Source organism: Sinocyclocheilus rhinocerous, unplaced genomic scaffold, assembly GCF_001515625.1.
Source record: "Sinocyclocheilus rhinocerous isolate Xijiao unplaced genomic scaffold, SAMN03320098_v1.1 scaffold507, whole genome shotgun sequence".
In the NCBI taxonomy this organism is placed as follows: Eukaryota; Metazoa; Chordata; class Actinopteri; order Cypriniformes; family Cyprinidae; genus Sinocyclocheilus; species Sinocyclocheilus rhinocerous.
This window is the reverse complement of record NW_015649561.1, coordinates 210,085-222,876: the sequence shown is the minus strand read 5'-3', so window position 1 is coordinate 222,876 and position 12,792 is coordinate 210,085. Positions and strand designations below refer to the sequence as shown.

The window sequence follows — 12,792 nt, the reverse complement described above, 5'->3', positions numbered from 1 at the left end:
TTTGGTGAATTTCATGAAAACTAATTAAAAAAAAAAATAAATAAAATATATACTGTATATACTGTATATACAAACACAATTAAGCAGACAATTAAGAACTGCAGAAATCAGCTTCAAGGATAAATAACAAATATTTTTGAATCTGCTTGTTCTATCACTATATTTAGATATTTTTGGTGAATTTCATGAAAACTAATTAAAAAAATAAATAAATAAAATATATACTGTATATACAAACACAATTAAGCAGACAATTAAGAACAATTAAGTAGATTTCTGTTGTCAATTCCTCATTTCCGTAATGAAAAATACTATATCTCATTACTATTACTGTAATGTAAAAAATGCATAATTTATGACTTAATTTGGGAATTTTGTTGAACAGCATTTAATCATGCTGAAATGTTTATTTATGCTAAATAAATATTGTAAATCATTAAAAGAAATCTACACAGATTTGGTGGGGAAATGTTTGTAATTGTTATAAAATATAATGCCAAATAATTACATAAAGTATGTAAAACAGAAATAAATATATACTTTCTTCAAATTTTGGCATGAAATGGCCATGTTTTTGAGACATTCACTCATTTATTTTATTATGCTAAGCTGTCCAATTAAGTGTGCTGTGGTATCATTGTTAAGACTAACAATTCCTATAATTCCCTAGATAAAACACATGTTGAAATCTTATTCAAATAGAGTAAACATTTAAAAACTAAGAACAGTAGCATGCAACCTGTAAATACAGAACCACATCAGTATTGTATAAAATACAGAACCACATCAGTATTGTATAAAATACAGAACCACATCAGCATTGTATAGGCTAATACAAACATGATCTCAAAACTCTAATTTACACAATTCGAATGCTGTATACAACAAGAGTTCACAAATTCAGTGCTGTGTGATGGAATCCCTGAGATTACAGGCTTCACATCTAAACAATGGAGTTTTATTAAATAATCCTTCCAAGTGTGAAATTGCCTATACTCATATACACCAAAAAAATATTGGCTTAACAATACAAAACTGGAGAGCGCGACTGTCATAACGGTTCTATATATGATGTATTATATCATAACATCTAAAGAAAATGGCAAAATAATTCCCAACCTATCAGCGTAAAACAAAACACATTGGTGGCTACATTACAGCGTGGTGTAAAATACCATGGCAGAACAGAGCACGATGTGTTTGACCCCTATGCAGGTGTCTGCACTGCGAAGTGTGCACCAATGGGACTTTTAAAGTAAAGAAACCAGAGAAACACTGCAATACGGTCATCTCATGTCCAAAAAGAAAATGGACTGCTAAACTGACCACAACAAGATCTACGTCAAGACATACCTGTGCCATGTCTCTGTGGCCACAGCCTCTGTTTGGCATCCTAACAGCCACTCTTCTCAGAAAGCTGATCTGAGTTCAGCCAGACTGGCTCCCAGAGTCCATTCATCACCCTGACTGCTCCTCAAGCACTGAGACTTACAGTGTACTCACTCCACAGCCTGTGGCTCAAACAGTGACACGAAAACAAAGGAGGAGGAAAGCCCATCCCAAAACACAGAGTGAAAGAGGGAGGAAAAACATGGAATAAGAGAAAAGGGCCAGTCAGGACAGCCTGATGCCGCTAAGAAATCGAGGCTTTCTGAATAAAGAGAGGGAGAGAAAGAACCAATCACTGGGGAGCGGACTCCCTCCTCCTTTTCGCCCGGAGGATGCTAATCATTTCTCAGTGCAGTCTGACAGGTCAGAAAGTCAGAAAGTCGGTGCGCTCCTTTTATTTTCACAACAGTGTGTTTTCATGGCATCGTTTCCTCGTGAGATTTCCGCAAACAAGTGAATGTTTTAAAGAGATAAAACATGCAGGACAGATGGACAATAGTGGAAGGAATATAAAACGCTTTCTTTCAGATCAAAAGGGGTGATTTGCTTAAAGTGTTTCGAAAAATAAGTTGTTTTATTAATGATTTTTTTGTCTTATTAGGTAACTCAACAGCCCATTAATGCTAAATTACCCTTTCATCGACACTGTACAATGATTCACTTTTGAACTAAATCAAACTCAAAGCTTCCTTTAGGCCTACCTCTCCCTTTAAAGTATGCGTGAACCAGAAATTGCACCCAGAAGTTGTAAATTTTCTGAGTGAAACAAATATTAAATGAGAAAAATGGAGGGCGGGGCTTGATTTTTGCACACATGCACATCAACTCTAGTTCGCAGCAGACTCAATGTTCTGCTCAAACTGACACCATCGGATACTAAACTCAAATTTTTAGATTTTGACTAAAGATTACAAAGAAAAAACACTTTTCCCTGTGGATTAACTTCCAAAGTCTCCAAGCAGTTCACAGTAGAGACGTTCACTGGTTGAGTGAATAATTCAATAACTCACTCAAAAAGACATTTAAGTGATTTGTTGCTGAAATAATCAGTGTTTTTAAATGAATCAGCTAAGTGAATAATTCAATGACTCATCTATAAAGAAGTTTACATCATTTGTTCATGAATTAATAAGCATTTCTGAATGAATCGGTTGGGTGAAAGATTCACTAACAACGTAACCTGCAGAAATTCCCACCACTAATTCACAGGCCAACGGTCTTTAGTTATTATTATTATCATTACTATTATAGTTTACATTTTTAATTCAGTAATTTTGTGTTGAAATGTCTGTTTTCTAGGTTTAACAAATTCTTTCCAACTATCCCCCAGGCCGAGAATCACTGAACAATTATCACTGAACAATTATACTCATCTGATAAGGACTCAACAAAGTCATTATCCACAGTTCAGCATTCATAAATGAAGTCTATGTAGTCCACCTGAGCATGTTTTAGAGCTTTGAGGCAAAAGGAAACAAATAAACAGCTTGCCAGTACAAATCTGGCACACCTCCTGCAGCCCTTCGCCTGCGGCAACCACCTCCAAAGAAGAGGAGTGTGCGTGAGAAGTCGCTTTATTCTAAAAGGAGAGGGAATGAAAAGAAAAGCAAGCACTTCCACATTTCTTTGTTTAGTCCATAACGAATACCCCTGAATAACTGTCGCGCTCTCTCTCTTTCTCACTCTCCCTCTGTCTCACCTAGCATGAAGCGCTAAATACTAACATATTATAGTCATAATGAATGCAGCCACCAAATGAAAGGCCATTGTTCCAGGCAGACATGTGACTTTTATTACTGTGAGTGATCAAAATCAGTTATTCAGCGTTGGGCGGGTTGAGGGGGAGCGAGCACAGAGGGAAGTTGTCAGTCAGGAGCTGAAAGAGGTCACAATGCAAGCGCCCCGCCCCGGTACATGATAATGAGGAGCTCTTTCCGATGCATGACTGATTAACGGACCACATAAAAATGCACTGAACTTCAAATGCACGGATAAAACCCAGTCTTTCCAGCTAATCCACAGAAGAAAGATCCGAAGCACAGAAACAATACAAGTACTGCCAACTCTCTTTAGCTCCTCTTTTCACATCTCTGTGGTTCCCAGACATTTTTAGTGATTACAGTAGTGTTTAATTAACCCATTGTCTAAAGGAGAGTAATTATGGAGTAATATAGAAACATGCATTTGTACCAAGTTAAATACTAAAGTTAAAGCCATAATGTCTACACTCAGATATATTTTAAAGGCAAAAATACTCTAATAAGGCTAAACGCCCAGAAGATGATTTAAGTGACACAGCTGACTTTATTATTACTGTAAAATAGGTACAAGCTGAGACATGAAGAAATCATTTGTTCATGAATTAATAAGCATTTCTGAATGAATCGGTTGGGTGAAAGATTCACTAACAACGTAACCTGCAGAAATTCCCACCACTAATTCACAGGCCAACGGTCTTTAGTTATTATTATTATCATTACTATTATAGTTTACATTTTTAATTCAGTAATTTTGTGTTGAAATGTCTGTTTTCTAGGTTTAACAAATTCTTTCCAACTATCCCCCAGGCCGAGAATCACTGAACAATTATCACTGAACAATTATACTCATCTGATAAGGACTCAACAAAGTCATTATCCACAGTTCAGCATTCATAAATGAAGTCTATGTAGTCCACCTGAGCATGTTTTAGAGCTTTGAGGCAAAAGGAAACAAATAAACAGCTTGCCAGTACAAATCTGGCACACCTCCTGCAGCCCTTCGCCTGCGGCAACCACCTCCAAAGAAGAGGAGTGTGCGTGAGAAGTCGCTTTATTCTAAAAGGAGAGGGAATGAAAAGAAAAGCAAGCACTTCCACATTTCTTTGTTTAGTCCATAACGAATACCCCTGAATAACTGTCGCGCTCTCTCTCTTTCTCACTCTCCCTCTGTCTCACCTAGCATGAAGCGCTAAATACTAACATATTATAGTCATAATGAATGCAGCCACCAAATGAAAGGCCATTGTTCCAGGCAGACATGTGACTTTTATTACTGTGAGTGATCAAAATCAGTTATTTAGCGTTGGGCGGGTTGAGGGGGAGCGAGCACAGAGGGAAGTTGTCAGTCAGGAGCTGAAAGAGGTCACAATGCAAGCGCCCCGCCCCGGTACATGATAATGAGGAGCTCTTTCCGATGCATGACTGATTAACGGACCACATAAAAATGCACTGAACTTCAAATGCACGGATAAAACCCAGTCTTTCCAGCTAATCCACAGAAGAAAGATCCGAAGCACAGAAACAATACAAGTACTGCCAACTCTCTTTAGCTCCTCTTTTCACATCTCTGTGGTTCCCAGACATTTTTTACAGTAGTGTTTAATTAACCCATTGTCTAAAGGAGAGTAATTATGGAGTGTGTATCCAGAGAACTTTAACCAGGGTGAAATTTACCCTGGCAGTCCGCTGCTATCATACTCTCACCACATGAGAGTTCACCACAGCCAATGCAACAGTCTAAAGCCAACTCTGAGGTTCAGCACTGGGTCATGAGCATTGTGACAGGTTCTTCCTTCGGTCCACAAACAAGAAGGGCAATGCTGAGATTTTAGAAGATTATGTGTTATAATTAGAACTAATGTGGGAGTTTATGACTGATGCAGCATTATTTGCATGTTTGTGGCATTGTAACTCATGCCTCTAGCTTGCATTGCCTGTTGGGCACAACCCTTCAAAGCATACTTCAGAGGAGCATGTGACCAGAAATCTAAGAATATATCACTAGGCTTGCTGATTATAATGGTGCACCGTTTAAAGCATGCAAATACTTTGTAATACATACACCTGAGCTGGAGAAGCATGAAATTCTACCAGTATTTCAACTTCTGCAAAATCCTTTTCATTAAAGGCAACTGCTTTTACCTTCACTTTAAAGTTGCCTTTCAATTTGTTCTATATACTGTAGTATGTTTTATTATTTAAGTAAGCATTTAAAAAAAAAGACATAAATGTGTAATTATACAAAACTATATATAATAATATAATTAGAAATTAATTCTCATATTTTACTAAATTACAAATTTATTTATTGTGATATTTTTATTTGTATGCACTGCTAATATATATTATTTGTAAATACACAAATAAATTCAGTTTTTTATATTCATCAAAGAATCCTAAATATATATATTTTGTTATGATTACTGATGATAATAATAATAATAATAATAATAATAATAATGAATGGATGATGAAAATTCAGCTTAGCCAATAGAATAAATTAAATATAAAATATTTTAAAATATATTAAATAGAAAAGTGTAATACTATTTCACAATATTACTGTTTCACTGCATTTTTTATCAAATAAATGCAGCCTTTCTTGAGCATAAGAGACTTCTTTCGTAAACATCTCAAACTTGTGAACAGTGGTGTTTCAGTGATCTTGTAGAAGTGCTTATCTTCACTGCTTTATTGGTGTTTAGATGAAACTTAATTCCAAAGAAAATTCTGAGGTACAGCCAAAGAAAGTCTGGATGTTCCAAAAGGCACTACTGGCTCAATTATCAACAACAGAAAGCTACATAAATCACCCAGACAGTGACTGAAAGGTTGTGCCTCACACTCTCAGTGTGAATAAGCAGATCTGTGAGAGAAGCACAGCGAGGCCAAGATCTTTTTGTGAGATATACAAAGTGCAGTAGTGGGGAATGTAGTAAAGGTGCAGCAGTCAACCATATAAAGAGCTCTGCATAACACTGGCCTTTAAAAGTGGGGGGCACAATAGATGCCATCCCTCAAATAAGTGAAATAGACTATGGCATTCAAGAGAACCATAAACTATAACAGAGCTCACAATGAAAGATTTTATGGTTAAATGACACAACAATCAAATCAATATGTATTGCACAAATCTAACACAACACGGCACCAAGAAGTGTGGCTAATCCTTCTCTACTAAACCAACCAGAAGAACAGCAAATCTGCCAGGATAAATGGGTCAAATTCACACCTGTCATTTATGCAATGATATATACGCTTATGCCAACATACTTAACCCTATAAAGCCTAATGCATCATATTTGATTTGTAAATTTATAATGCATCTAAATTACCAACATGATCAAAACTTTGCTGAAGAACCTGTTGTGCACATTCTGCTACATGCACTCTGATTTATACAGTAGTTTATACCTTATTAGCAAGTAAAAGGAACTCTGACTGGATTCGTCTGAAAGAAGAAAGTCATATACACCTAGGATGACTTGAGGGTGAGTAATTTAGGGGCAATTTTTTTTATTTTGGGGTGAACTAACCCTTTAATATAATTCTAAAAAGTCCCCCTTCAGGTTGTGGTGCACATGTCTTTTTGCTGTGAAGTCTTTGCTGATTTTTATAACGTAAACATAAGAATAACTTTTACATTGTTAGTAATATTTGATGATGAACACTTAGTGGACTAAAGCAACTTAGGTTTATTTGATTATCTATGTTAAAATTTGAGTATCAAATATGATACAACAGGCTTTTGAGGAACATTTATTTATACATCTCTGCATTGCATTATATGTTTTGACCCCCACAGTAAAAACTACCAAGCTGATCATAAAATTAAGCATTTAAATATCATCTTATTACAAAATATAATTAGGCGATATAGAGTGACAATTTATGTTTATTTGTATTTTATAAATAGTTTGCTAAATACAGACCTCATTAATTTACATGACCAGGTATCAGAATTTCATCTTACTTTTTGCATATATATATATATATATATATAGCAACTACACCAAATTGCATATTTTGCTCATTTTGGACCTCTTTTTTCCTCCTCAAGTATGAGTTTCATATTTTCTTATATCATATTATTATGAGCTATATGAGCTGACGTATCAAATGTAATACTCAACAAAAAACACACATGCAAACTTTTTTTTTTAGTTCTGTCTTAAAGTTCAACAAACTGTTCCATTTAAAAGAAAATCTAATATCTAATATCAAAATGTGAGGACTAAATACTTAGACTAGCATAATATTTTAGAGTTTCTTTTAAATAATAACTCTGGATAGGATTAAGGGTCTTAATAATTTTTCACGCGACTCTAAACAAGGTTTCCTTATGCTATTAATATGATGCAAGATGCCTGTAATACAGTTTGAATTCACCCAAAGCTATCTGAATGGCTGGAATTTACAGGCTATGATTCAACGCATCAAGTTCTGTCTTATTCTGCCTCGCATAACCTCAGAAAAGAAGTGAACATATAAATGCCAATCAAAATAACACTTCTGCTGGATGTTTTAACCTGACTTCAACATAATCATAGTTCCGACTTAAAATGATCATTAGTGCCTATAAAATCTTGTCAGTGCAAAAACTAACAAGCACCTGCAAACAAACATTCACAATGACTGTATGAACCTCCTATTAATTTGTAACTCCTAATGAATGAAAAATATTATGCAATAATATTAGGTAACATTTCAATAAAACAAGAAAGGAAGTGAACAAATTGTATGACAGGAATCAACAACTACTGCTGTAGGGAGGAGTGGTAAACTATCAGGACTAATCATTCTATTAAATAAGAGGCAACACTGCCTAAAACCAACCTCATTTTCTGGCCTGTTCATACCTGATCAGAGCAACACAACACACTGCAAATCTTCTGTTCATGGTGTCAGGAAAGTGCACCAACCATCTGCAGACACTAGACTTCAATGCATTGCACAACTCCTTAGCAACATCCGACAAGTTAAGGCACAGCCTCTACAGGGGTGAAGGCAGATAAGCTGCTGGCAGCATGTGAGGAGAAGTACAGTACAGTATGTCCTGATGGTGCATGCTTGCTCCTCGATGATGATTACATCAAACCCTTTGGCAGAAAGACGCTTAGCGGGATTAAATTCAAATGAATGAATCCTTGCATTAAATGGAAAATGACAGATCTAAGAGTATTGGATAATAAGCTCTCACTACATCAGTGGTTAAATAATCTAAATTAACTGAATGAGAATTATGGCAATATATGGTTTTGCTACAGTGTACATTATGGGTGTTTTTCTGTTGGTATGAGATTTGAAGAGTACAATCAGGTTCATCAAACTCAAAAGGAAGACTGAGCTTACCTGGGGAAGAACTGGCGATGGTCTTAATCTCTGGAGACAAACAAAAAGGAAACATATACAAGACCGTTTCAAGGTGTGTCGTGAATTAAACTACCAACAAATCTGTACAAAACAGAAGCAATGCAGGCATTAGCCTTATGGCAAACTGTTGACGTTAATGCAAACCACAGGGAACTGGTACAGTATTACTGGAACAATCATATTTAGTGTTTAATTAGGGTGAGGTAAACAAGATTTCCTTAGCGCATAGCCCACACCTTTTATATTATGACTTCTTTTGAGGTTAAACGGGTATCTTACTATAGTTAAAACTTAAAAAGTAATGCTACCAAATAAACATGAAAGAGAAAAATCTAACCCATGGTGCTTGTTAAAAGCTACTGTTTCTTGTGCAATTTTTGTTCGGACATAAATGTCTTAATAAATACATGCCATTGTTTGATCTACTAGCCAGCCATATGGTTCTCTACCATGTAAAAAAAACTCCTGCTGAGGTTTAATGTCAGTGTTCATTCTTTAACCAATCAAAACAATTAAAACCAGTTCAAGGTTGTGCTGTGACCTCCGACCTAAGACAGCCAGCTTGGTTTCATTACAAGTTACACTATTTATATCATCTTTTATTAAACCAGATTAAGTTGTCAGATTTTATCAATTTTAAACCATTAATACATTAGGAAGTCACATATGAATAGGATCACTGAAGGTCTTTGAAATGATAGTGCCTACCAAAAAATACTAATAATACAAACTCCAGTCTTTTATTCCCTAAATAGTCCAAGAAACCACTTTGTTGCTGATGTTTGGGCATGCAGAGGTTCTAGCTACGCCTTGCTTAGAATAAAAGATGCTAAAACCCAGATAAACCCCTAACAGGTCATAAACCTTAAGAAGTTGCTGTGATTTACAGCTGCTATATTCATGGAAAGGTTCAAATGACAGCATTTCAAAGGCTGGTAGAGGGATAGCGCATGGACGCAGTCAGCCAGCCATTACAGACGTTTCAGTGCCCTGAGAAACACTGCACTTTTGGAACAGGTTCAAGGATTTAGCTGCATTTTAAGAGGCAAATATGGAGACAATATTCAGACGAACTGAAAAGCGAGTGTTACTTAATTGGAAGTTGCTTGTGTTTAGACCTATAAACAGGCTGAAGGAGATCAGACCAGTTATGATTTAATCAAGGACAGTAATCAGTACAATTACATTTGCCCCTTATAATTTTTGGGAGATAATCCTTACTTTTCACAGACCCCCAACAACCATTTAATGGACTTACAATGGCCAGTGTGAAGATGATTTCACACCTTTCAACTGCATCATACCATAATATGATTGGGGTATAAAAAGGATGAGATTGAGGGGAAGGGTTGGGTAGTTAAATACTGATGAGCTTAACAGACCCCCTGGGTTAGAGCAGGTGGAAGGTCTGACTCCACTCAAAGCACTTTTAACTTTCTGACTGAGAGGGAATCTTCAGTGAAGCAAACCTTCACCATCTGTTATGAACAAGACTATACTCTACATCAGTCATTCTCAACCAGGGGGCCGGCCGGGTCTCACTAGGGGGTCTCGGCAAACTTCCAGGGGGGCCTCAGTAGATCATAAGTTAGATTAAAATAGCTTTAATTGAAATGCATAGATATCTGTAAAGACTGAAAACCCATGTGTTGTATAATAATTATATCTACATTTTTTATGACCTCATATTATTTGATTTCTACTTTTAACATTTGTACTTTTAAAAATAAGTTTGTCATTCTACACAGCTATTTTGCTCGCTTTTGCTAAAGCGCTTTGAGTGCCTAGAAAAAGCGCTATATAAATGTAATGAATTATTATTATTATTATTTAAGTGAACTGTCAAGATACATTTTACTTAAAAGCATAATGACTTAATGACTTGGCAAATGTTTAAAAACGGTATACTTACTACAAAAATAAATGAATAAATAAACAAACAAACCTGCTATTGGTAAAAGAAAAATAAACTTGATTTTTTTTTTTTAATCTTCTTTTTTTATTATTATTTAATTGTATTTATTTATTTATTTTTTTTTAAACAAGGCTTAACATTCTATGCTATTTTCCTTTAATGTTTTTAAATGTTTCTTGATTTAAGAATGTTCAGAAATTTGCATTGGAAAACAAGACAAATATACTGAGTAAAATATTCATATTTTGAGGGTCATTATTTCATTTTGTACTTTCAAAAGTAACATGCCTTACCTGACACAACTTTACTACTGTCCAACAAAATATGTACGCCGAGAGGGAGAACTTCGCTCTCATGTATCGCTCCGGAAGGCAGGCGAGATGCATCTGCACCTCATCCAGTCCTCCGTCTCCAGAACGCTCCAGTTCACAGCCCTGCGTCCCAGTACCGTTCCCAGCGCCTGTCTCTTCCATGTTTACAACGATTTCAACTAGTTTAAAAGTCCTTTAGGACAGGCAACGCGTCCTAAGTGTACCTGTCTGCTTCATGTTGGTTGTAAAGTCCGCTGAATGTCACAGAAGGCAAAGGCTCTTGAACAGTGCATGACATTTGTGAGTACTCAACCGCGGGTGATAGTGCAAAGTTTATTTTACCGCTGTCAGTAGTTTACACATATTTTCCAGCTCCGCGAAACGCGAGATTTACTTGTGATGCGGCGGTGTATAAAAAGCAGTGCAAAAGTCTCTGTGGTGTGGTATAACAAATTCCTCCGTCCCACGTTGTTTGTCGGTGACAGTCGGGGGGGAGAGGAGTGAGAGTTTCACATCCCAACACCTCCTCCGTCTACAGTAAACGAGCGACGCGACGCGACAAACCTGAACCAATAAGCCGCGAATTTGTGTACACTGCGAGCTATCGGAGTAGTGGATGGAATTCTGACGTCAACGCCCAGTGTACCAAACACGCGAGCAGCGCGACGCGACAAACTAGAACACTCACATTAAAATCAATGAAATCATCTATGTACGTTCATTTGCTCTGTAAACCACTTAAGTGTAGATACAGATGTGAATTATATGAGGTCAGTTGCATATTTTAAGCATTTTCTTTTAATAATAGATCATTTATTACTTTCAAGAAATGCAGTATAAGCTTTACATACCCCAAGGACCCTCATCCAGACAGGGACCACCAATATAAAATAGATTATAAAACAATTAATATTATTATTTAATTATTTAATAAGATCAAAATCATTGTCTTAAAGGAATAGTTCACATGAATATGAAAATTTGCTGAAAATGTAGGCTAATCACTCCCAGGCTGTACAACAAGATGTAGATAAGTTTGTTTCTTCATCTAAACAGATTTGGAGAATTTTAGCATTACATTACTCACTAATGGAACCTCTGCAGTGAATGGGTGCCGTCAGAATGAGAGTCCAAACAGCTGATAAAAACATCACAATAATCCACAAGTAATCCACACAACTAGTTGATCAGTTAATGTGTTTGAAGCGCAAAGCTGTGTGTTCATAATAAATAAATTCATCATTAAGGAGTTTTAACTTTAGACCTGGCCAAAATACCAGACCAGTCCATAATAATGCTTCCTCTAGTGAAAATGTCCACCCCCTTTTGTCCTCTAACATCAAAATACACCAAAATATTTGTTTCGGACTGTTTTGGATTGTTTTTGCTTGTAAACAGCACTTGATCTGTGCATATTTCTCACCTGATTCAGATGAGATGACTTTTTCACTGGAGAAAGCAATATTATGAATAGAGGACTCAATTTAGCGAGAACGGTTTGAAGTTAAAAACATCTTGATGGTTTTGCTTGCTACAAACATGCATCTTTATTCTCTTCATACAATGTTAATTGACGGACTGGAGTCGTGTGGATTACTTGCGGATTATTGTGATGTTTTCATCAGCTGTTTGAACTTTCTTTCTGACGGCACCCATTCACTGCAGAGGATCCATTGGTAATGTAATGCCAAATCTCTCCAAATCTGTTCCTATTAAGAAACAAACTCAATTTTCAGCAAATTTTCATTTTTGGGTGAACTATTCCTTTATCTTGCATGTCATACATCTGCTGTATCTTCACAGACCCCTGGTAGAAAAACCTGGCCATAAAAACATTAAGCTCTTTATTGTATTATATTGAGAGAAAAAGCATTAAATCAATGGCTCTGTGAAGAGAGAGTCGTTTTTACACCCACATTCAATCACAGACTTGTTGACGTGATTTTGTCTTAAAGCACAGCCGGCGCCAGGCCTGATACAGGGCTCTGTTCAGTCACTCTGTTGTTTGCTTTGCTATTGTTCTGTCTATTAAGCAACGTCAGAG

The 12,792-nt window shown here is 36.2% G+C and overlaps 1 protein-coding gene across 8 annotated transcripts in view; it reads right to left on the bottom strand.

Moving 5' to 3' along the window:
• Positions 1 to 11,341, bottom strand: part of LOC107710620 (rho guanine nucleotide exchange factor 4-like) — an 86,120-nt gene extending 74,779 nt beyond the window's left edge. For 4 of the 8 annotated variants that reach the window (XM_016515442.1, XM_016515448.1, XM_016515444.1 and 1 more), the window contains exons 1-2: positions 10,731 to 11,341; positions 8,502 to 8,531 (exon numbers count right to left, since the gene is read on the bottom strand). In XM_016515442.1, coding sequence (XP_016370928.1) covers positions 8,502 to 8,531; positions 10,731 to 10,910 — 210 coding nt within the window. In that variant the 5' untranslated portion in view covers positions 10,911 to 11,341. Of the gene's footprint in view, positions 1 to 1,353; positions 1,459 to 8,501; positions 8,532 to 10,730 lie in introns of those variants that run through there. The other 4 variants (XM_016515437.1, XM_016515441.1, XM_016515438.1 and 1 more) reach the window with 3 other exon arrangements.
• Between the last annotated feature and the right edge of the window lie 1,451 nt (positions 11,342 to 12,792).